We start from the raw sequence: 24,025 nt of genomic DNA, 5'->3' as shown, positions 1-24,025 counted from the left end.
CAATATGTCCTTATCTGAGATTAGTACGGTTGACATCATTTCTAGTACCAGTTAACAAGAGTTTACCTCTGCCTGTTTCAGTTCTTCTTTGCAAATATCCTCAAGAGATGCCTCCAGGAAATTCATGGCATATCGCTCTATGGGAGTGAGCTATTTGAAAGGAAAAACAGCATACACAAAGAATATGAAGAAACATAAATTGTAAAGAAAGACTGATCATTTTACAGAGACAAATTATTACCTGTTCAACTAGAGCTGCAATTTCCTGCTCCGCCTTGGAAAGCTCCTCCTCCTCCTGGTCTCTGCTCTCACCATCATCCAAAGGAATATTTTCATTAAATTCTGCTAGCTCAGCTACCTGCTCTGCTTTGGCCTGGGAAGCTGCTACTATGTCCTCTTCATCCTCAGCACGACACAAGGCCTAGTATGAAGGATAAAGATTGTTGGTTTGTATACATTACATTACCGGCATTTGGCTGACGCTCTTATCCAGAGCGACTTACAATTTGATTATTTTTTACACAAATGGCCTAACTGCATGTCTTTTGGACTGTGGGAGGAAACCGGAGAACCCGGAGGAAACCCACGCAGACACGGGGAGAACATGCAAACTCCACACAGAGAGGACCCCGGTCGCCCGGCCGGGGAATCGAACCCAGGCCCTCCTTGCTGTGAGGCGACAGCGCTACCCACCATGCCACCGTGCCGCCGATTTAATTCATGTAAACTAAAATAGCAGCACATCTTAGCTCTGATAGCCAAAGGTGCATCAAAGTGTTTTGAGAAAAGGATGACTTACCTGCTCTAAAATATTAGTTTGTTGTTTATTGATGGCCTCTTCATCATCTGATGGAGATACACTTGATTCAGCCTCCTTCTTCTCTCCCTCAGACACATCAAACAACTCTCTGATAGTTTGCTGTAAGAGATTAAGAGATAGGACACCACTTTACATTAACCATTTCTTGATAAATAATGATTATGGTAATAAAAGAACAATACAAAAAACTATACCTGTTTAAAAAAGGCAGTGGTGAAATTCCCCCCTTCAATTGCCATATCTCCCAACATCCTCTTCTGGTTGGCTTTTTTCAGGATGTTTTCCTCCACAGTCCGCTCACTGATAAGCCTAAAGATATTTTGACAGTGAAATGATGAAGTACAAACAATCCAGTGATCCACATAAGCATCTGTTTAAACTGTCCACGCTAATGGAGTTTATTATAAATATTTAGAATTATAGCCAGCACCTGTAGATATGAACATCTCTAGTTTGCCCAATACGGTGGCAGCGGTCTTGGGCCTGGGCATCCATGGTGGGATTCCAGTCACTATCATAGAATACTACTGTGTCAGCCCCTGTCAAGTTTACACCCACACCACCACTACGAGTGGACAAGATAAAACAGAAGATGCGTCGGTCTGCGTTAAAGCGCTCCATCAAGGCCTGAGAGGTAGAGAAAATATCAAAAGTATTACCAAAAATACACTTTAAATGACCTGAAGGTTTAATTTAGCTAATAAGACACAAATCATGCAGTGCTCCAGATGACTACACACACCTGTCTCTGCTCCACTCGTGTGCTGCCATCCAGCCGTAAGTAAATGTGTCCATGGTAATTGAGGAACTGCTCGAGCACATCCAGCATGCGAGTCATCTGAGTAAATATGAGCACTCTATGACCTTCAGTCTTCAGTTTCCGCAGCAGATGATGGAGGGTCTGCAACTTACCTAAACACAATCAAAAATAAACCATTAGAGCATTTCAGCTGTTACACTGGGACCCATGCAATACAGAGTATTAGTAAAAAAAATTAAATATAAACCTGTGTAATATTCCAGATTACTTAAAATGTATTAAACATTCTGGTAATGTAACTAAGCTGCAAATAGTTATGTGAGCTCAAAAAATAAGAATAATGGGATACTCACCACAGTCATACTGGATAAGTCTCAGGTCAGGAAATTGGGTTCGCATATTGCGCTGGATACGGTGCAAGGTATCCATAAGAGGAGAAAAGTGGGTAGAAAGCATTGAGGAAAAAAGAGCTTGCTGGTGGCTGAGAGAAGGAGGGGGGTGGCAGCAGTGCATGGTGATGGGCTTGGCCTCCACTGGAGGAATGACAAACGTGAACCTATGAGAAGGGGCATTAGTTATACAATAACTTGAATACAAAAACAGATATTTAACAAGTGCTGAAGTATCACTGTAAAGGATTGGAGGCATACCTGTCTATGACTTCAGACAGCAGCTGAAGCCTCTCTTCACAATTATGAATGGATTTCTGGAGAATTTTGCTCTGGTCCACATGGTCACTCACATACTTTGACTGCGCAGCAAGACAAGAACTGTATCCGGAGTGGCTCCACATGTTAATAACAGGGCGGGCAGGGATGGGACTGTGGCCTGGGAGGAAGGTGAGAAAGTCCAAAACCTCTCGCCCATACACTGGTTTGGCATTGCTATGCAGTTCATTGACTCGAATAATTTGAGAGATCCGGGCATCTCTCTGAGTCTTACGCCGGTCTGCAAGCCATGACTATTAGAACAAGAACACAACAAATTGAAATAAATCAGTGTGAAAGAAAAACTGTTTTCAGTTCATACCATCTATAATATTTGAATTCATACCATGTAGAAAGGGGATCGTGGTGGAGGTGGAGGCTGGACTCGAGCACGCTGAGATACAGTTGTACTGTTCTGAGACGAGGATGTAGGCTTATGATTGCCCATTCGCAGGGTGACATCACTACTGCTCTCCTCACGCCCTAATGAAGCATTCTTAGCTGCAGCAGAAAAAAGGAATCAACATCAGCAGTGTTTTTTTTCCCCTCCCAGGTTTTGTAATATCTAACTCCATCAACTAGTTAGGACACCCAAAAATCACACAATACCACCAGAGCTAGGAGAACAAAGGCAAAAGCCAGCCATCATATCTTTTCGAAATACTGCTTGGGCAACGTCATTGGACAGCTGAATGTGCTTGGAGGAGAACCCTAAACGCCAGGTCTGTGGACATGCATATAAAATATCTAGTTTCCGCTCACCTAGCCCTGTGCTTGATGACGATCCCTGTACCACCTTGAGCATTGGGCGGGTGGATGGAGGTTGGCTTGGGCCCGAGGTAGGAGCTCGAGGTGGTGCAGCATAAACAGGAGACCGATGGGGAGTCTGCTGAGGAGTAGGTGGTCGGAGAGCAGGGCTTGGGGTACCATGTGGATGAAGCAAGACAGACTGTGGGGGGGCAACACGAGGGGATGGGGCCACAGCCAGAGTGGGAACCTGCCCAGCCTCTTTGCCTGCTGCCTGGCGCACAACAATCTTAACAATTCCCGGTCCGCTTACCATTGTTGATGGTACTGCATAAGAGAATGGAAAACAGAGGTTAACATATATTCTGTATACTAATCTGAGCTTATATTCAAAAAACTGCGTTTGGACTGGGCACCATACTATGGCTTACAGTAGCAGAGCTAACGCAATCCCTACAGCTCAGGAGTTCGTGCTTGCTTTTCCAACACAATCTAAACCTAAAAATGTTTTAGAACGCATGTTAAGTTTCTATGGCACTTATATTTTGTCTAATTCCCACTCAGTGAGGCCTATAGGTGATACAAATACAACACGTGTTGAACCACTTAATACAGCTTACCTACACCAAACATAAAAGCAAGAGCAGAGAAAATCATTTGCTGTATTCTGCAAAATCACACAATGTAACTCTAAAAAGAGCTTGCAAAAAGGATGCTCTAGATCTAGAGGGCTGAACTAAGCAAACCTTCCCTGCAACTTATCACTCATCACAATATTATTCTTGTGTGTCCCTTTAGTATTTATTACAAAAAAAGCTTGGTTACCGTAAGATCTGTTTTTATAACACTTGCAACAAAATCCACACAACCAATACCACACTACCCATGTCTTGCTCTGCAACAGGTAGGCTGGTACCCAGGCTACAGTACTGTAGCCACCATCATGAGAATGATTTTGAGGATGAACTCAAGGACAGCACCAGTACCTTGAGCAGCAGTGAGGGGTACTGCTAGTCCAGAGCAGGTTGGGGTTGTGCTGCCTGGGCTGGGATTTGCTGAGCTGTTACCTGACTGACTAACTGTATGAAGGACTGCCACCTGAGCTGGCTGACTAATAAGGTGGTGCTGCCCACCGCTGGATACCAGATGCATTACATTTCCTAAAGGACACACAATCACAGGAGAAAGTGTTAGGCCATAGACTACACCAACACTTAAGACAGACTGCAGGCGTGCAGGAACATAAACCTATTCGGGGCAGTTCATGCAAGAAAAGGGCCAAAATCTTTTGACCAAAGACAGCACTCACCTTGAATGGGGCGTGGCTGGGGCACAGGCACTTGGTGTAGTGGGGCGCCAGAGAGGGTGAGTTTGTTGCCCTGGAGCTGGAAGGTGACTGGTTTACTGCCCTGACTGGATGAGACCGGACGGCCAGCTAAAGAGGCCAGCTGGGCAATGCTGACCACCTCTCCAGCTGTGTGTAACGCAGAGAAAGTAAAACTGAATATCTATTTTTGGGTGAAAAAAAAATATATATATGAGCATGCTCAGAACAAGACTCCCAATTCATAGTGACGTGAACTTACATGGTAATCTAGCCTGCATATCAGGGCTTAGAAGGACTCTCTGTGTCATGACGTTGCTGGGGGATTGAGGGGAAGCAGACACTGTCTGGGTGCTGGAGGGTGCTGAGGGCCGAACAGCCAGGACTGGTTGGGGAACGCTGGGCCTGACTGCAGCCCCAGTGGAGGAACCGCTTGGACACACCGGAGCTCGTGGAGCAGCAACAGGAGTGACTGGACACACTGAAATCCACACAGATGAGAGTGAGGGAGGAAAGAAGAAGCACATGGATGTTGTGTTTTCTCTCACGCTAACTGGGGCACACGCATCAGCTAATTGTTAAAGCTGTCCAGATTGACAGACCTTTCATATACAAAGAACTAGTTGCTGAGAGCCCAGGCTGACCTTGTGATGCTGATGGTACAGGAGGCTGAGTGGGCGTGACCTCTGTTATTAGAGGGGGGCGTGGAGGATGGACAGCAGCAGAGACAGGACATGAGGGCCGTGGGCTGTTTGTAGTCACTGATGAACGTCCTTCAGACTTGGGAAGCGGTTGGAACATCCTTTACATGATATATTTAACCATGTTATTAATGGACAATAAGTTCACAAGGAACAATGATACATTAACTCAAAGGACTCTGGTTTAATAAGTAATTATCCTGGAATCTCTTACCTGTTCACCTTCATGCGAACAGGTTTGGGTCTGGGTGGAGGCTCAGGGGACTCCATGATCTCCTGAATCAGCTGGTGATTCACTTTCCTGCGAGGAAGGTAGATGTCTGCTTGGTATCGTGACATGCGCCCCTCCAGACCAACCAGGTCAAACATCGAGAGTTCACAGCGCTATGAGAAAAGAGAGACAAAAGGAATAAACATTCCAAGGCAAAGAAATGGACAACACCAGCAAACAACAGAGGGCAGCACAAAGTGCATTGATTTCACATAATTTCACCATATTCAATGCATCATAAAAAGGCATTAGGTAGTGCACATTGCTTGATTGGAAAACAAATGCTCACTTGGAAAGGCGAGGTCTCCAAGGTGTGCAGGACCAGGGAGGCAGTGGAGTAGATGATGGGCTCAGTGATAAAGGGGGACTGGATAGGCCGTGGGTCAAATAGATTGGGGTGGTTACATACTTTACGCAGTTGCATCAAGATGTTGATCACAGACATGAAGTGGCCACTGGCCAGAGTCTCCCTCGTACTAGTGAATAAAATAAGCAATACAAGAAAATTGAGAAAAAGACAGAAAGAGGAATTAAATAAATAAATTAATTTAAAAAATGATCGTCTACAAACATTACCCATCAGGACATTCCAACAACATAATCAAATAAATCAGTATTCATCACTCTAAATATTGTAATCAGTATAAATCAAATTCTTGTTTTCCACAAGCTGTTATCATTATCACCTATATAATATTCTAGTCAATGGACACTCACGATGCCTGTGCCATGAAGTCATCATAGAGGAAGCGCTGTCTTTTGGAGAGGCGACAACGCACAACATGCTCATACTTTTTGGGCATTTGTTTCTCCACATCTACTTTAATACGCCGCAGGAGGAAAGGCCTCAGTACCTATAACAAGGGATGCATTGAGTGTGAAGAAGAATGCAGTGAATACTGATGTTGGAGAACAATCTTTTGTCTGTCAGTATGCGGCAAAGAATCAATATAGTTGCAAGTACACGCTGAAATCCAAAAACATTAAGACAGTAGGTACAATATAAATAAAAACAAACCGCAGGGACTTGCGAATCTTTTTGACTTGCATTCAGTTGAAAACAGTACAAAGACAAGACAGTGTTTCTACAAATTAAAAATTTTGAATATACATGGTTATTCTAAATTTGATGCCAACAATATGTTCCAAAAAAGTTGGGACAGGGCATTTTTATACAGAGCCCCAGAGATTACTTTGAGGGAATGTTTTAGAATTTGTGCACATTTTCTTTTATTCATGGCCACAATTTCTTAATTTGTTTCCACAATTAACAGTTCAGTTAGTGACGTCATTACACATCTTTCTGGTGATCACTAGAAATGTTTTCACGTTACCGCTTATTTTACGTTTTCATGTTAACGCTTATAGTTGACAAAAGCATAATGGCAGCCTAAAAAAAAAAAAAAAAAATCCTCAAAAGTGTGGGAGCATTTCATGATAAACTCAGAAAAAAACGGCCGAAGCTTGCATGGGAGCACATGCAAATCAGTTTCACTGAAGTTGATCTAGCTAGCTAATGTTAAAAGCTGTCCTACGTCTATCTGGAAATGCATGTTCTCTAAAATATTTATCGTAGTCAGGTTTGGAACAGAGAAGCAAGTAACTATTATTCAGAATGACCCTGTTCGCGGTTCAAATAGCATCTACAGTTTTAAACACTGCATCATTATCTTAACATTGAGGCTAAAGGTGCGTTCAAATTCGGTGAACGCAGCAAAGCATTCGCAAACAGATCCGGTTTTTGGTCTTCCGCAATTGTTTGTGACCACGCAAATATACAGAGCAGCTGGACGAAGGGCTGAAATGTTTACACAAAATGCTCAAATTTAACTGTTCTGAGTAGTTCGCCACAAACATTCTCAATTTTCCCATCCACTTCATCAGAGCATATCTTCTCTGCAGTGGAAAATATCTGGTCTCAGAGGACAGCGAGCCTCTTGTAAGAGCACAGAGATGCTGACTTTCCTCTGTTTCAATAAAGACCTGTGATTGCAGAATTTGCAACAGATTATGGACAGACAGCAGAATACACAGATTTAGATAGATAAATTTAGATAGATTTTTTTTTTATTATTTACATGATTAAATGATTTAGTTTTGTTATTTTAGCTTCTGCTTTTCACATGCTTGGCTTTACATTTTGACAAGAACAATACTGGAGTTTTATTTATCTTTTGTATTAGCAAGAGAGTTTGTTAAATGAACAGTGAAAGTCTTCATTGTTGGTTAGCAAACGCATACAACAACCTCAACCTAAATTTAAAAGCTGATTCCTTTCAATAGACTATTTGGCTATCACAAGGAAAACTACAATGTCCTCATAACGCCTTCACTGTTAATTGTAGAAACAATTTTAAGAAATTGTGGTCACAAATAAAATATTTTTTAAAATGTGTGTACAAATGGCAAAACATTCCATGAAAATAATTATTTTTACCCACGTCCTCTCCTGGGATCTGTATGTTTACCACTGTGTTACATCACTTTTCCTTTTCATAACATTAAGTAATCAGTTGGAAACAAAAAGACACCAACTGTGGTAGTTTAGAAATTTTTCTCCATTCTTGTTTGATGCAACACTTCAGATGCTAACCAGTCTGGGGTCTCTGTTGTATTCTGCACTTCACAATGCACAAAATATTTTCAATGGGAGGCAGGTCATAGCACCTGCACTCTTGGACTGCAAAGCTATTGCTATTGTTACATGTGCAGTATGTCACTTGGCACTGTGCTGCTAAAACAAACAGGGACATACTTGAAAAAGACACCATCTAGATAGGAGCATGTCGCTGTTGTCGGAACAAAACCCTGTATCTCCAAAATGGTAACTTTACAGGAGAAGGAAAAAACCTACTTTACTTTTAATGCAAGTCAATGGAACCAAACGTTTTTCCAAGTCATTTTCGGCCATTTCTTTTGGTCCATTCATCACGAAATTTATATTTTATTATATGTAAAAAAAAAGAAAAAAAGGCTTTTTCAAGTTATATCAAAAACCAAAAAACATCAAAAATGGAGATACGAGGTTTTGTTCCGACAACAACGATATATTGCTCCCTAATCTTCAGCAATAAATGGTGCCTTCATAGATGTGCAAGTTACCAATGCCACTGCAACTAAAACACTAAATCACTGCAACTAAAACCCTAAATCATGGCGGACGCTGGTTTTTGAACTTGGCGTTGGTAACAATATGGATGGGTCTTTTCTATTTTGGTACGGAGAGCGCAACAGGTATTATTTGTCAAAAATAAATGGACTTGTCAAACCACATCTTTTGGCAAAGAGACGTGGACACTAAAGTAATATTCCTTCCAGGATGCTCCTTTTTCATGACTGATTAAGATGTTTTTGGAACACTTTATAAACAGCAGTTTCATAATGAGCACAATTTTTGCCTTTTGAAGATCAAAAATGCTAAGTATCCTGCATTTATCATTTTTAATTTATATAAACATCAAAGAAAATTTTGCAATTTTCACCTATTTAGACAATTTTTTAAAACTAGTTTTGTATTTACACAAACACATGTCTACTGATTATATGAGAGCACACACCTTGTGCAGCCTTTTGACAAGCCCTTCATTATACTCCTGACTGCCCTCGATCATGCCAGTCAACGGGTTGGAGAACCACTCCTTGAACTCACGGTGGGACTGGAAGACATGTGGCATAAGGAAGTGCATGAGTGACCACAGCTCCATCAGACTGTTCTGCAGGGGAGTACCAGTGAGCAGCAGACGCCGGTGACTGCAGGCAAGATAACAATGGCAGAGGGAAGGAGGGAAGGCTTTATTAATACCATTTTGCCACTACAGCAATAACTGCTTTAGAATTCAAGCCTTTGGACTGACAATTAAAAAAACAAAACAAAAAGCAAAACAAATGTTGAATACAAAAATAATTTTAAATCAAGAAAAATTTAAATTCAATTCTTGAAGCACCTGTTGAAGTTTAACAGACTCTGCCAGCGTTGGGACTTGAAGTTTTTGATGTTCTGAGCCTCATCCAGAATAAGGTACCTCCAAGATTTGCGTCTGAAGGCCTGATGATCTTGTAAAACCAACTTATATGAAGTGATGCACACGTGGAATGCATTGGGTTTCGTCCAGCCCTAACAAAAGAAAGCAAGAAAAAGTTACCACAACACACACACACACACACACACACACACACACACACACACACACACACACACACACACACACACACACGTGTAGCTAACAAAATTAAATTTTGTGATAATAATGCAGGTAACTGAAAGCTTAGGCTAACCTGTCTCTTGAGTTTACGTTCTTTCTGGCTGCCATAGTAAGTTAGGATTTTGAAGCCGGGGCACCAGCGCTTCAACTCCATCTCCCAGTTCAGCATCACACTAGTGGGAACTATGATCAGGTGAGGTCCCCAGTTACCTTTGAGAAATGCAAGATATAGTGTAAAATGTCACCACTCCACTTATGTCTGGCAGCGGATGTAATGGCACAGGAACTACAGGGACAAATCACACTGTCTTACCTTTTTCACAGGCCAGATGCGCCAACAAAGCAATAGTCTGAATTGTTTTACCAAGTCCCATTTCATCTGCCAAGATACCATTGAGCTTCTTTTCATACATGGTGACCAACCAGTCTAGTCCAATGTGCTGGTATTCACGCAGATTTCCATGAAGTAAGAACGGAATAGGTGTTTTCACCTTTAAAAGGAAGGAAAGGGAAAAAATAAGCAAATCACATAATTATTAATTCTTCACCACAACTAAACAACTGAAAGAAATAAAAGGAGCCCAAGAAAATCTTACTAAGATGAAACCAAAAAACATCCTCTAGTAATACAGCAAAAGCCCATACCTTTGTTGTGGCCAGGGTGTATCCTTTAGGCTGTAGGCTCTCAGCAGTAGCAGCTATATGGCTGATCTCCTTTTTAGGACGTGGAGATGTCGACACAGAGGGGCTGTGATCTCCCTCCCGCAATAAAATCTCCATTCCTTCTCCTCCATCATCATCACTTTCTTCTGCTTCAGCTTCCTCCTCTTCATCACTATCTTCAGCTGCAGCTGAATCTGAAAGAAAAAGAAAAAAAAAAAAATGCACACACAGGAATAAGTACATTTCAGTAAAACATTACACTAACCAGCTCTAACGTTTGTATTTAATAGATGGATATTAAAAATGGACATATCTGAAAGTATCACCACCCAAATATTTATAGTAAACAAACTATGGCTCAAGAGAAGGGATGTAAATGCTCAACCATTTGTTAACGAACAAACAACCCTTCAGCCAATGCTATTGGTTTAATAAAAAAAATAAATAAATAAAAAAAATCGCTTTATCCAAGTTCCAATAAACAATTTATAGTTCAAAAGGGGATTTACTTATCTGCAAGTGATAAGGCTTTTTTGTCCATGTTCCCCAAGAGAAAGTATGATGCATGGTGGTGTGAGGAAATGGGTGTACAAAATTATAAAGAAAAACGGGATGGATAGCAACCGCATCTGAGAGCTACTGAGGTACAAAGCTAGCATTTATCTTTGGTCATGGAATTTATAATAATTTTGACTTATGCTCGTAACGAGGAATAAATATGACTTTAGAATATAGAGCGTTCTGCGAGTCTATTCTTATACATTCTAGTCATTTTGCCAACTTAAGTCTTTGGCCATGTAATCATATTAAAGTTGTCAGCCAGGTGGTTTAAACAAAACCAAATCTTTAGGTAGGGTTTGAACAGTTTCTGGCCACATAAGCTTGCATATATCAAGTATTTTACAGTGGCTTTGAAAGTGACTCAATCAGGTTTCAGATCTGGAACTAGAAGGTTTGTAAATTATATTTTATTGATTTTAGGCTCGTTGGTTAAGGAACAATCACCAAGTAATAACAACTGGTATTCGGTCAAAAGAACTTGCTACTCAACAGATCTTTTATAAATGGGTGAATCTTGGCACCACACTCAAGTACCTGATGTGCCACTGTCGTCCCTGCTGTCATCCCCTTCAGTCTCTTCTTCTTCCTCTTCTTCAGTGCCCTCAGACTCCTCTGAAGAATCTGGTGATGCTGAGGGCTCTTCAAAGTCAGAAGCATATGCCCCTCTGTACTTCTCCAACAGTTCATCTATACTCATCTCACCTGAAGGCCAAGGGTACAAAACATGTGCAAAAGGAAAAAAAAAAAGTTATCTTAAATGGAAGTGAATACATTTAAAGAACTTTGATGTACAAGCTGCTGAAGAAATCTATAGATATAAATTGTTAAAGATGTAACAGACAAAAACAAAAGAAACTCTGGTTACCCTCTTTCGCCAAGTCATCAAGTTCCTCTGCATGATCTCCATCTCCCTCAACTCTTTCCTGGGCTTCAATGGTGTCCTCAACATCTTCCGCTTTGGAGCAGAGAGATCAATTAATACTAATATCCAACAATCCCTTCCTTGAAAGGAAAATTTCAGTCCGAACACTTCTTTCTTAAAGAGATACAAATGCATAATAATTTGATAAATTAAGCTATGTGAAAATTTCCATTACCATCTTCCTCATTAGCTGAAAACTCTTTGTCCTCATCCTCAACTGCAGAGGAAGAATCGTCTGAAGCTTCATCTTCTGTAGCAGAGTGCTGCGAGATAAATGTTTTACAGTGAGCAAATCCTGACACTGACAAAGAAACTAAAGAGTAGTGACAACAATAGGATAGAAAGTGTTGATTGGTATGAAGAGAGTACCTGGGGGAGAGTGAGGGTGCTGAGCAGCTGGTCTAAGGGAAGTGCACCCTCTTGTCTCAGCAACTCTATCTCCCTTCTCTGTGTCTCTGCATCATTTCCTTCTTGCTGCTCCTCCACCTCAATAGTCTCTTCATCATCCTCCTCCTCACATGGAGGCTCAAAGTCTCTATCTGCAAAGGAAAAAGAGAAAAAATAGATTAAGGTTCTACAACATACAAATGTCTTGTATGCCAACTGTAGTGTACTTGTCATTCTACATTTCTTTTTCTACATGAGAGCATTTTGCATAATACAGGCCTGAAAAGCACCAAGTAATAGAACTCAATTTAAAATGGGGATTTCTGCATAACAACCAGTAAAATGTACAACTCCAATTCCAAAAAAGTTGGGACGCTAAAAAGTAAAATGTAATTAAATGTAAACAAAACAGAATGCAAATGATTTGCAAATGTCATAGACCCATATTTTATTCATGGTAGCACATAGAACATATCAGATTTTCATTTCATGAAAAATATTAACTATTTAGAACTTAATGGCAGCAACGCATCTCAAAAGAGTTGGGACAGGGCTGTGTCTACCATTGTTTAGCAGCCCTCTTCTTTTCAAAACAGTTTGTACATGTCTGGGAAGTGAAGAGACCAACTGCTAGAGGTTTGAGAGAGGAATGCTGTCCAATTCTTGTCTGATGTAGGATTCTAGCTGCGCAACTCTCCAGGGTCTTCTTTGCTAGATTTTTGTGTTTCATGATGCAGGCAGGCCAGTTCAGCACCTGGACTCTTCTTTTGCTAAGCCATGCAGTTGTGATTGATGCAGTATGTGGTTTAGCTTTGTATTGCTTAAATATGCAAGGCATTCCCTGAAAGAGACGTTGTCTGGATGGGAGCATATGTTGTTCTAAAACCTCTATATACTGTTCAGCATTGATACAGCCTTTCCAGAGGTGTAAGCTGCCCATGCCATCTACACTGTGCACTGATAAGCTGGATGGTTCCTCTCGAGTCTGTGGCTTCCAAAAATAATTTCAAATTAATTATTAACCTGACCACGGAACAGTTTTCCATTTTGCCCCAGTCCATTTTAAATGAATTTTGGCCCAGAGAAGATGTCAACACGTTCCAGAAACGCTGACATATGGTTTCTTCTTTGCATGACACAGCTTTAATTTGCATTTGTGGATTACACGGCAAACTGTGTTCACAGACACATGATTTCTAGAAGTGTTCCTGAGCCCATGCAGTGATTTCCAGTAGAGAAATCATGCCTGTTTTACATGCAGTGCCGCCTGAGGGCGTGAAGCTCATAAGCAGCCAATATTGACTGTCGACCTTGTACCTTGCATACAGGGATTTCTTCAGATTCTCTAAATCTTTTGATATTACATACTGTAGATGGTGGGATATCCAAAATCTGTGCAATTTCACATTTTTCTTAGAAACAGTTTTTCACAGATTGTTGAAACTCTGCCCATATTTGCTCTTTTTATACCCAGTCACAGTTAGTTGTAAGAGTTAGTTGTAAATAGCACCTCCAGCTGTTTTTTTTCTGCCCGTTCCAACTTTGAGATGCATCAAGCTCTAAATGAGTTAATTTTCATGAAATGGTAAAATGTCTCATTTTAATTATTATGTTCTTTTGTGAATAAAATATGCGTCTACAATATTCGCAAATCATTGCATTCTGTTTTTATTTAGTTTATTTACATTTTACACAGCGTCCCAGCCTTTTCCGAATTGGGGTTGTAAATGAAGTCATTCAGAGAGGTTTGATGTGAAATTCTGAAAAAAGTCAGAATGGTCAGCACAAAGTCAGAATTGTTCACAGTGGCGGTCCAAAGGGTTTAACGCCTCAAAAGGTGCCTCACAGAACATTATATGAAATGCTTACAAATATGCTGCCTGAAAACTGAAATATTAGTTTAATAAATTTTGGCCTAAAACCTTTTTTTTCCTTCACATTTCCCACTATTTTATCATTATCAACATTACATATGAAAAGGACACAATCAGGTTCACTGGTTGTTTTGAATAGCAACCAAAATGGCTATATTTGTGTTGCAGACATTGCAACCCCTGGTTCCTAACACCACCATTGTAAAGAATTCAGGGAGATTCTCTACACACTATTTAATTTTGGAATTCTTCTTTAATTTGTTCAGCACTTGTAATAGCACTGAATTCACAAAAACATTTTCAGTGCAGGTACATTTTCTTACCATCCTCATCTGTAGCATTCGGTTGAGAGTACTGGGGGGTAACACTGGTACTGACTGCAGGTACGGCTTGCAGAGACTGACTGAGCAGGTCTGAATAGCGCTCTGTCTGGCCAACAATGAAGTCCAACTGGAGATCTAAGGCCTTCTTGCGCTTCTCCTCTAGACGAGACTGCTGTTTATACTGCACTACCTGTGTGAAAAAAACAGAAATTAAACATGTAAGACCAAAGACAAAAAACATACACGAGTCTTTATTAATTGCAAACAAAACTTGGACTGTTTAACCTGCTCTATCACACATTTGCTCAAAACTTTGTGTATCATTTGCCATCATTAAAAAGCCCACCATAATAGAAATTATTTCAGCACGGTAAACAAATGCATCACCTTCTCAACACTGCTCCAGAAAGCGCGGACCTCCTTCGCAATGGATGCAGCAACTCTCCTCAGTTTGGCCTGTTCTTCACGCTTTGCTCGCTCTTCTTTCTGTCTTAGCTCCTCATGATGACGCATGACCATCCGCACCACCTGCAACGATATGCAATTTATTTAGATTCAAATCTCTAAACTTTGCGTCATGTTGCTAAGCTGCTATAGTACATATTCAGAAAACAAATGATGCTTGAAATATGAAGACAAATTCAAAGCATACCTTTCTGGCCACACCTCTCTTCCACCGTCTCTCCTGTGCAAAATCAGCAGAAAGCCACTGCATCTCCTCACAGAGGTAATCCCAGTGCACCTTAGGCCGGACTGGCTCTGTCACACGAGTCAATCTTTTTAGGGACCAGAATCCTTCTCGTTTCAGAGCAAGTGTCCGATGTTCAATCTCTGCTTCCTGTTAGAAACACAAAATACGCAATCAACGTTGTTCAATCCCGTACAGAACCATGTTACTTGTAAAGCAATGCCTAACCCTTTGGTTTGGAAGTTTGGTTACCTTGGCCTACACAAGGGCTATACCGACAAAATACCATGCCATACTGACAGTGCTATGTGTAGCAAATGAAATATGCCCTGCAATACCGAAACACAAACACATTAGCCTTGACTTGACAAATTTAAACACTACACTTTTTTACCCTACACAATGATTTGAGTTTGCTGGATCATATGCCTTCAACCTGAACAGGGATGAGGGAGTAGCTAAGTTGTGCGGTAATTTTGTAGCCAACTACAAATTTTTGTAGCCGTTACAGTTTTATGAAATGTAGCTAGTAGCTGTACCCAACAAATTTTTGTGTAGCTATAGCGAGAATTTTCGCTACAGGCATCAGGCAGTCCACTCAAAATCTGAACCATAGATCGCAGTCGTTAACTGGGCTGGTGGCGACTGTGCAATCCTGACTGAGCTGTAAACAATTCAAAAACAGTCACGCGCTCACCCCACAAGCTGATCACCCCTTACTAGTAGGCTTAACTTAGGGGTCACAACCGAAATGGTAAGAGACATTTTGTCCTTTCAACAAAAATGAAACCACCTTGGGAGCCACAACACTTTATGCCCATTTGATCATCTTGGCTGTAAATATGTCTCAGTATGTGCTGATGTGCTATTAGACTAAAAATATGAACAAAAACCTCACTCACTTTGCTCTACTTCAACATTTAGCTCAGCTGTGGGCGCTTTTCTTGAATCTCAAGAAACTTCTCTGCGAGTTTCTTGTAAAATGTCTTTCAACAAGGCTGAAGTTTCTTCTCATTCACCAGCTTCTTGTTCAAATTGTCCCGTTCCACCTTAAACAGTGCCTGACGTGCCATATTGTACTGCTTTAAAGTGGAAAGGACAATTCGAACAAAAAGCTAGTGAATGAGAAGCGACTTCAGCTATGCTAGTTGTTGTAGATGAAAGCAGCTGAGTACTTTTTTATTTTAAAAAAAGTCCATCTCCAAATTACTGACGTTCGTCTTAAATCTTTTTCTTTGCCATTTCATTATGTGTGTTGCTATGGTGACCAACAGACTGCGCGTCAGTCTTCAGCGCATGTGAATTACCAGTAATGTGTAACTCCAGCATTTAAGACCATTTGTTGTGAAAACTATTAGAACTGTGTGTTAACAATTTTACCGCAAAGGTGGATTATATTATTTTACCTAAAAATCTAGTTCTGCTGTGGTGCCGCAACAGCTCTGCAACAGTCGAGAGATTACTCAGCTGCGCAGGCCTGATTCTCACCCCAAACAGAGCCAGGGTCACTGATGAGAATTTTGAGGCTAAAGTGTTGAAGTTTTACAAAGGACTCTGAATGTCATGTCTGTATCTTGAGGATTTCCTCGTTTGCGGTTTAAATAGGAGCAGTTTTATTTCAGCATTTGACAGTGCTTTGCACAAAATTGCTTGGCTTGTTTATGGTTATTTTTGTTGATTTTTGTAAGGAAAAACCTGGAATGATTGACTTTTCCTTTACTTTGTCCAGGTTTTTTGTTGGATATCATGCCTTTGGTTGTGCAAGTTTGATTGTTGGTTACACTTAAACTTACTGGTCACAATGTTTACAGCACACAACAGTAAATTTAGTGACTGGTTATTGGTAGGCCCATCACAATTATTGCATAATCATCTGATTGCAATTTTGTGAGCTCATCACAAGAACAAACAAAGTGCATTTTAATCCATTGATCTGAGGCAAACTCATGTAAACAAAAGTAAATGGAAAAAATTAAGACACATCATTGGTCGCTCGTAAGCAAAAGTTCAACTTCTGACTTGAACATGTTCGGGCAGCAGAGAATAATGTTTTTTATCTGAGGTTGAGCTATGTCCGTCTTGAGCTGGGAGGCAAGCAACATTTTAAATCAGTTAATGTGGCCACTTTAGACTTGTACTTTCATAATTCCATATAATAAACAGAAAAATGCACCCTGTTAATCACAATTAGTTACATGCCATTAATAATCAGCTACAGTATCTTGATTGGGACACAGGATTCTTTGGAATAATGTAGAATTTCACAAAATCTGGATTAGGCAGATCACACAATAATGATATAAAATGCAGCAGCAAGAAAATAAATACTTCACTCACATGCTTGGCCAACTCTGCCATGTCAGTGTGCTTCTCTGAGCGAGGCCGCTGGGCAAGCATTTGATCTGACTGAGAGGCTCCGCCAGAGTTATGGGAAGAAGGCGTTTGTTTGCCATGAGAGCTACAAAAGGGTGCAGCCTTGTCTGAATGAAGTTGGGTCCAGTCACCTGATGATGATGCAGGAGGTGGAGATGGTGTACGAGATGTGGAGGGAGTAGAGCCTGCTGTGGCTCTGCCAGCTATCCACTGTCGAACCTCAGATAAGAACAGGAAAATACACAAATTATACACACATACACACACACACACACACACACACACACACACTAAAAATACAATGTGCATACACATATTTGTAAACTGGGAGAAAGACCAAGAACACAAGACAGCAAAGTTTCTCGTGAGGACAGCTGGAGTGGATCTACACAAACAGGTGACATCTTTTGTGGAAAGAACATAAAAAAAATAATAAAACCTTGTTATTTTCCTATATACTTTATGCGTGAACCATGCGAATGTGAGTCAAACTAAATTTTTCTGTAAGCTTTACAGCTGCCTTCAGTCAGGTTAGAATTAGCAGAGGAAGTGTCAGCTTGCAAGTTCAGACTGACAGTCTAAGAATGAGAGATGCCGGTAGAAGATTCTGACACCTCTTACCTTTGATAAAAAGGCCTGTCTGTCTGTCCTGCTCTGTCCACGCTGCAAAACACACATGGCTCAACATGCAGCCAACTAGTGCACCAGAATCAGATGATGGCATTCACAAAGTGCGATGAATAGTGCATATGAGCACGAATTATCGGTCTAAACACTGCTGGTTAACAGACAGCTGATAGATGGAGTACTCTGAACTTACAATTGTTTAATTATTTTTGTCAGTCTTTAGTCCATCATCCTAACACTAATGAACCTAGCTAGCACTCAAACAAACAGACAAAAAAGCAAAGACAATATGCAAGCAATATAGGCTACAGGTCATGCTTTGTATTACAATTACTGAAGCATGAATACACAGCAACAGTTGACTCAGACAGTGTTTTCCTTACCTTGTTTTGCACTGAACTGGACATAACCATACTGTCATCTGTCTGGGCTTCCATAGAACTGTCTGCCTCTCCATCACTGCTCTCTCCTATAGAAGCATCAAACTGCCCTGGTGTGTTGTGTTGAGCATCCTTTGTTTCTGCCAAATGTTGAACTGGTGAGTGCTGTTCCTCCACCTCCAACTCGCCCCCCAACAACATGGAATCTTGGCATGGCTGGTTGGCAGGAGATTGTTTAGACTGATTCCGCTCAGCGATGGCACTGCACACGCTGCTCCATGCACTGCCTGAAGATGGAGGCAGGACAAGCGAATTATGGGTCTGAGCTGGGGTAGATGAAGCAGAGAGAGGCTCACATTGGGGAATCTGGTCTTCAAGTCCTAGGGAATATGCCGATTCAGTTAAGGCCTCTTTTTTAAGCTCATCCTTCGAGGATGAACCAGTAATATTGAGGGGGTTGTTTGGGGCAGAAAAGCAGGGAGGCGCGAGGGGCTCCTTTTCAGATGGACCAGCTGTGCCTTCATGTACAGCTGAGTCATTTTCAAAAAGGCACTCTACAGAGACTGAGCCATCACTGGGGGTGCCAGACTGGACATGTGGGTCCTGGATTCTGGAAACCTTAGCTAATATAGAAGAAGGATGTTTAAGGAGAGGAGTCTCACCTCTCTTCAAGATGAGCAGCTTTGGATCAATAACACCAGATGGAAGTGAAATATGGGACACATCTGGTTTCTTTTCTGTCAACTTGACTTCTTCCTCTTGCACAGCGGAAGTTGTGTTGATTAGTTTAGGATCAGACATGGTAAAAGTGCTCTCAACTGTAGAGCAGACTGCAGGCTTTGGAACCATATTTTGCATGCAACTTGAATGACACATTTCTCTTTGAGTGGAGGACGCAGTAGTTAATGTTTCCATAGAAGTTACAGTTGTTGGGCAAGATGAAGTATTTTGTGAAGCAAAAACACTCTGGGAATGAGAGGACAAAGTACCAAGCTTCCCTATAAATGTTTCTGTTAAAGGTTCAAGAGAATGTTTATTTGCAGAATCTTCCTCTCCTCTTTCTGGCAACAGCAGCTTAACATCTTCATGAATAGTGTCTGAGGGGAAACAGGGCACCGTGCACTCATAGACAGCAACAGACGACTGAGTTTCAGGACAATGCACCATGGCTTCTGTGCTAACGTCCATCATGTCAGCATCCTCGGTGCTAGCACACTGCCCGTCCATCAGAGGAGAAGACTCACTTACAACTAACCATGTGTCCTCCATACCTGGCTGCATTAGAATACCAACATCAATGAAATTTTTCACCTCAACAGTGCTTAGTCCAGATAACGCCTCTGACCCCTCAGTCTGCTTGTCATCCACATTTATGCCACCTGGCACCGAAAAACCATCATTTACACATATTATCTGTGAGAGCTTCCGATCTGTTGCAATGGATTCTTGTCCTTGCTGGATCAAAGGATCATTTCTGGTTTCAGAGAGACATGGCTGATCTGAGTCTAGTCCCTCTGAAGGTGTACATCTGTCTGTGTGGGAGAGACTGCTCCCGTCGGGTTGGCGATCTGGGTAAAGAGTCACTTGTATGCTGTTGGCACAGTCATTTTGTTTAACAACCACATCTGTAGGGCCACAAACCACTACATGAGACCCTTCAGTCACTTTGGGGGCCTGTACATTGTGAGTGCACGTCACATCCCCCGGCACCTTTGGTTCTTCAACAGAAATATCATAAAGTACTTCCGTAACAGCCACGCTGCCAAACAGACCTCCGTCTAAAGACGGAGTCTTATTCTCCTGCTCCCCACTAGCACTAGTCTCATTCCCTGTTAAAACAGGTTTGGAGGCTCCACCGCAATTCACATAGTCTGGGCTCAGCTGGTTCTCTTTTGTAGCCTGTGCATTTCCAGGGTGATTGGAGGGAACAGGCATTTTGTGAGGGAAGGTAGCATTAGGGATAGCTGTTCTTTGTGCAACAGAGGCCAAGTCAATCTCCACTGAAGCAAGGAGAGGCTGTTGGAGGCATTTAGGAAGGTATCCATCACCCTCATCAGTGTCTTTTGGACTGCCATCTCCATTGTCAGTGGGAACAGACAACTTAGACAGAAGTTTTTCTTGCTTTGTTGTCGAGCCTTCTGCATTTGGGTGAGATCCACTGAATGCTTGCCCCTCTTTCTCAGCTGGTTTTGTACCTGAAGAAATGCTCTCCTGCTTTGTGATTTCATCCATGCTATTCTTGGTATTATTAAGCTCACTGGATGTCTCTTTTCTAGCAGTGATAATTGTTGCTGTAAGTGGAGCACTCTGGCACGGCTCCGAATCTCCAGGTTGCTTATGATCTCTGTCTGTCGCTTTATCTGCAGTAGAGACCGTTGAGCTGGACTGAGATAGAGAGATTTGGGTGCTCCCTCCAGCTGTGTGCTGAGCTCCAGACAATTGCTCCTGACCAGTCTTTGACTTGAGCCCCAGATATACTTTCTCAGGAGCCAGTCGTCCCTTTTCCATCTCAACAGGATCCCCTGTAATGTCTGTGCTAAGAGTCCAGTCTTGGCAGTGGCCCATGCCTGTGCTCTCTGCCATGTCTGTCTCCCTGTCTGCAAGGCTTGTTTTCTCAGTATCACACCCGTAATGTAAATCCTGGCCTTTTTTAATCCGGTCTGTCTCACAAACAGAAAGTCCGTGTGAGAGATTCTGTATGTCTCCAAAATCAGCTGACACCAGTTGTCTTTGGACAGCCTCAGTATTGAAATCCAAGGTGGAGTAGTCCTCAGGCTCCTTGGTGTTGCAGTTTTGCCAAGCCACTGTGGTGCTCTGCTCTTCACTTGCAGCCTCTGTGTCTGCTTTCTGCTGCTCTGACTCAGTGGCAGGGCCGACCAGTGGTGGTAGTAGGAGGGCAGCTGCGACCGGCTGCAGGGCATGCTGGGGTGGCCCGGCCACATTCTGCGTAGCCGCAGGGATGCCACCCAGCACAGCCACAGCCGGAGGGGTGCGCTGCTGCACCACCTCCTCCCCAAGTCTCCCTTCTCCTGGACTGCCTCTGCTACACACTGCACCTTAAAGAAAAGAGAGCGATAAACTAAGCTTCATAAGTTGTTGATGTGTTTTCTTACACCAAATGGACAGTTCAGCAAAATCTTTAAAACAACAAAAACAACAACAACTACTACTACAATAGCTATAATACGAAGAAAAAGAAGTCAGTCCTAACAATTAGTCAAAGTCTAATATTTTAGCCGGGCAACTAACAACCTGTATGTGGTGTAGGACCAGTCTCTTCCGTACTTTCCACTTCCAGGATGCTGAGATCAAGAATACCACTGCATCTAAGAAACAAAAGATTACAACAAGTGAAACTGAATAATCTGAAGGGGACACGGTAAACTATACTAAAACAGAGAGTCGGTGACAAATGATAAACGAGAGAAAAAAGAAAAATCAAACTCTAAGGTTAGTTATGTTGAAGCAAGATTTGTGTTGCCAACTTCCTCAAAACTTTCCTACGTGTTTTCGATGGTGGTGTGTCCGAGGCTCAACAGGATACGGTATGATAATGTACACAGCATGAGGACATGCTTTAACTTATTATTTTGGTGATATAGCAGGAAAAAAGGCGCACAAGAAGTGCGAAATATTAGCGGTCCGCCTGTTATCTATGTGTACTACACAATACATGAGCAATGTGTATTAAACATTAAGCAGTTAGCTCCGAGATGAAACTAAATGGCCTGCGCGCACAGACCTGTACAGATTTATTCATCATGTAGTTAGTTAGCCGGCGGGCTAAGTCACAGGCTCACCACAGCGCTCACTGACGCTAACTGGCCTAATTACCCACCTAGTTAACTAAAGATCTGGCCAGGGGGGGAATTTAGCTCATCACAAGCAAAAATCTCGGCTTGTTCTCGTATTTAAACAGACATATCGGGCGGGGGCTTCATCACTCATTTCCTATATCGTTGACTGTCTGTCGGCCGTAACTTCAGTGAGTGGCGGCAGTGTGGCAGTGTCTCTCTCTCTCGCTCTCTCTCGGCGGGCTGCAGTAGGCTCGGGCCTGAACACACTCAGCACACAGATATGGACAGGCCGGGATCATTTTTGGGCTCAGTACAAGACCATCAGCCTGCATTTAGCCGCAAGAAGTCAAGGCCTCTTGTATTTAAGTGTTTAGTGCTTCGTGAGGAGAAAACTTGAAGCTAGCTAGTTAGCTAAGCTAATGCGGTGTCCCGCTAGCGTGCACACTCGCAGTTTCAAGCTTATAAGTTAATTAGCGGTGCAAAACAACGAGCTGGACAGACCCGCGCGATTCACACAGCTGTGGGGGTTTCTAAGCATAATAAGTGAGCGAAACAAAAAAGTAGCTAGAGGTCTCCATTCGCTCAGACCCCGCTAAGCTAGCGTTAGGTTACCTAGCTAATGTTAGCTTGGGAGGGAAGGAGGGGGGCAGCCAAGTGACGTCACTACGCGGGGTCATATGTGTATGACCAAAAGATGATAGTCAACAAATCCTGCAGTAGGTTTAATTTCTCTCTTTTTAGTTCAACTGGTGAACTCGAAACAACGCGATGTCAGAATATTTCAGGTTACCAGACACAGGAACAGTGTTTGCAGTTGCGAGACTAAACGCGTTCATCATGGCAGGATTCATTATTATCAGCGTCTGCAAGTTACTTAGGAGTATAAATCGCGTATTAACTAAGCTACAGTGCTGAATGAGGACGCTGCTGCGTTACACATGACATCGCAGTTTTACAACATGAAAGAAGGGCAGCTAGCTGGTTAACGTTAACCGACTACCTGTGTGTCATTTCAAGTTCAGCCAACCTACAGAATGTAAACTACAGTCTGATCAAAGTGACTGACGAAAGCGTTTTTGCTGAAGTGAGACAGCGCTGCTCTTCTTATGGAGCGCATAATCTGACTAAATGCGCCTCCGCTGCCCTTTACCTCGCCACATGAAGCCAGTCTGATCACACGGCCTTCCAGATCAGTATGTTTATCGGTAAGGCTGTATGTTTATCAGCCGAATCCATAAGACAGTCAACTTATCCCGCCATGTCAAAGTCTCCCCGCCGCCTCTAAACACCCCCCTCCCCTCATACTTCCCCCTGTCCCCCCACCCCCCTCCTCTCTCCGCCGCCATCTTAAGTTCCCACCTACCTGAAAATTTCGAGCACTTTTCTTTTACTAAATTCTCGCTGAAGGAGTCGCCATCCGCCTCAAATCGTACTCAATCCGTGACGGGACCGATCCAAACTATCTCTCGGTACCCAACGAGGTACTGGCAGGTTCGTGAGATCAAGTTAAAGAGCGGTCCAAGAGAGACTGGGTTCGGATCGCTGAATGGAGCGGTTGCGGGGAGGAGACTTTCGACGCAGCGAAATGGAGGAACGAGAGCCTGAACGAGATCCGAGCGCGACCGACATCTCGCGAGACTTGGATCCCGGCGCTGTAGTGCCGCATATGAGAAACAGATTCGTGCTGTTTTAGCGGCGGAGCTCCGGCGCTGCGTCGTCTCCCCGCGTAGCAGCGCTAATGTCGCGGCCACATCGTTATCGGTGGTTTTGCTTTATCACAGGGACGCGAAGGCTCGGTCAACCTGCGAGAGCGGGCTAAGTAACGAGAACTTGTAAGGAAGTCAGATTATAACGCACTTTGAAAGATCGCTGAAGTAGCTTTCAGAAGTACGTCTGTG

The 24,025-nt window shown here is 42.4% G+C and overlaps 1 protein-coding gene across 6 annotated transcripts in view; it reads right to left on the bottom strand.

Moving 5' to 3' along the window:
• The window catches only part of LOC108444268 (Snf2-related CREBBP activator protein), a 29,533-nt gene extending 5,833 nt beyond the window's left edge, over positions 1–23,700 (bottom strand). The window contains exons 1-34 of one of the 6 annotated variants that reach the window (XM_037544365.1): positions 23,491–23,700; positions 21,583–21,656; positions 18,334–21,386; positions 17,945–17,986; positions 17,288–17,542; positions 14,915–15,100; positions 14,650–14,790; positions 14,263–14,452; positions 12,048–12,217; positions 11,854–11,941; positions 11,622–11,711; positions 11,291–11,458; positions 10,178–10,389; positions 9,846–10,023; positions 9,606–9,742; positions 9,275–9,444; positions 8,888–9,080; positions 6,048–6,184; positions 5,620–5,806; positions 5,274–5,443; positions 5,003–5,160; positions 4,621–4,839; positions 4,344–4,508; positions 4,021–4,194; positions 3,050–3,361; positions 2,634–2,788; positions 2,231–2,541; positions 1,934–2,136; positions 1,563–1,732; positions 1,251–1,447; positions 1,015–1,129; positions 800–919; positions 242–421; positions 67–150 (exon numbers count right to left, since the gene is read on the bottom strand). In XM_037544365.1, coding sequence (XP_037400262.1) covers positions 67–150; positions 242–421; positions 800–919; positions 1,015–1,129; positions 1,251–1,447; positions 1,563–1,732; positions 1,934–2,136; positions 2,231–2,541; positions 2,634–2,788; positions 3,050–3,361; positions 4,021–4,194; positions 4,344–4,508; positions 4,621–4,839; positions 5,003–5,160; positions 5,274–5,443; positions 5,620–5,806; positions 6,048–6,184; positions 8,888–9,080; positions 9,275–9,444; positions 9,606–9,742; positions 9,846–10,023; positions 10,178–10,389; positions 11,291–11,458; positions 11,622–11,711; positions 11,854–11,941; positions 12,048–12,217; positions 14,263–14,452; positions 14,650–14,790; positions 14,915–15,100; positions 17,288–17,542; positions 17,945–17,986; positions 18,334–20,913 — 7,857 coding nt within the window. In that variant the 5' untranslated portion in view covers positions 20,914–21,386; positions 21,583–21,656; positions 23,491–23,700. Of the gene's footprint in view, positions 1–66; positions 151–241; positions 422–799; positions 920–1,014; positions 1,130–1,250; positions 1,448–1,562; positions 1,733–1,933; positions 2,137–2,230; positions 2,542–2,633; positions 2,789–3,049; positions 3,362–4,020; positions 4,195–4,343; positions 4,509–4,620; positions 4,840–5,002; positions 5,161–5,273; positions 5,444–5,619; positions 5,807–6,047; positions 6,185–8,887; positions 9,081–9,274; positions 9,445–9,605; positions 9,743–9,845; positions 10,024–10,177; positions 10,390–11,290; positions 11,459–11,621; positions 11,712–11,853; positions 11,942–12,047; positions 12,218–14,262; positions 14,453–14,649; positions 14,791–14,914; positions 15,101–17,287; positions 17,543–17,944; positions 17,987–18,333; positions 21,387–21,582; positions 21,657–23,277; positions 23,395–23,490 lie in introns of those variants that run through there. The other 5 variants (XM_037544367.1, XM_037544366.1, XM_037544368.1 and 2 more) reach the window with 5 other exon arrangements.
• Between the last annotated feature and the right edge of the window lie 325 nt (positions 23,701–24,025).

This window comes from Pygocentrus nattereri, chromosome 13, assembly GCF_015220715.1.
Source record: "Pygocentrus nattereri isolate fPygNat1 chromosome 13, fPygNat1.pri, whole genome shotgun sequence".
Classification (NCBI taxonomy): Eukaryota; Metazoa; Chordata; class Actinopteri; order Characiformes; family Serrasalmidae; genus Pygocentrus; species Pygocentrus nattereri.
This window is presented reverse-complemented; position numbering and strand designations above follow the sequence as displayed.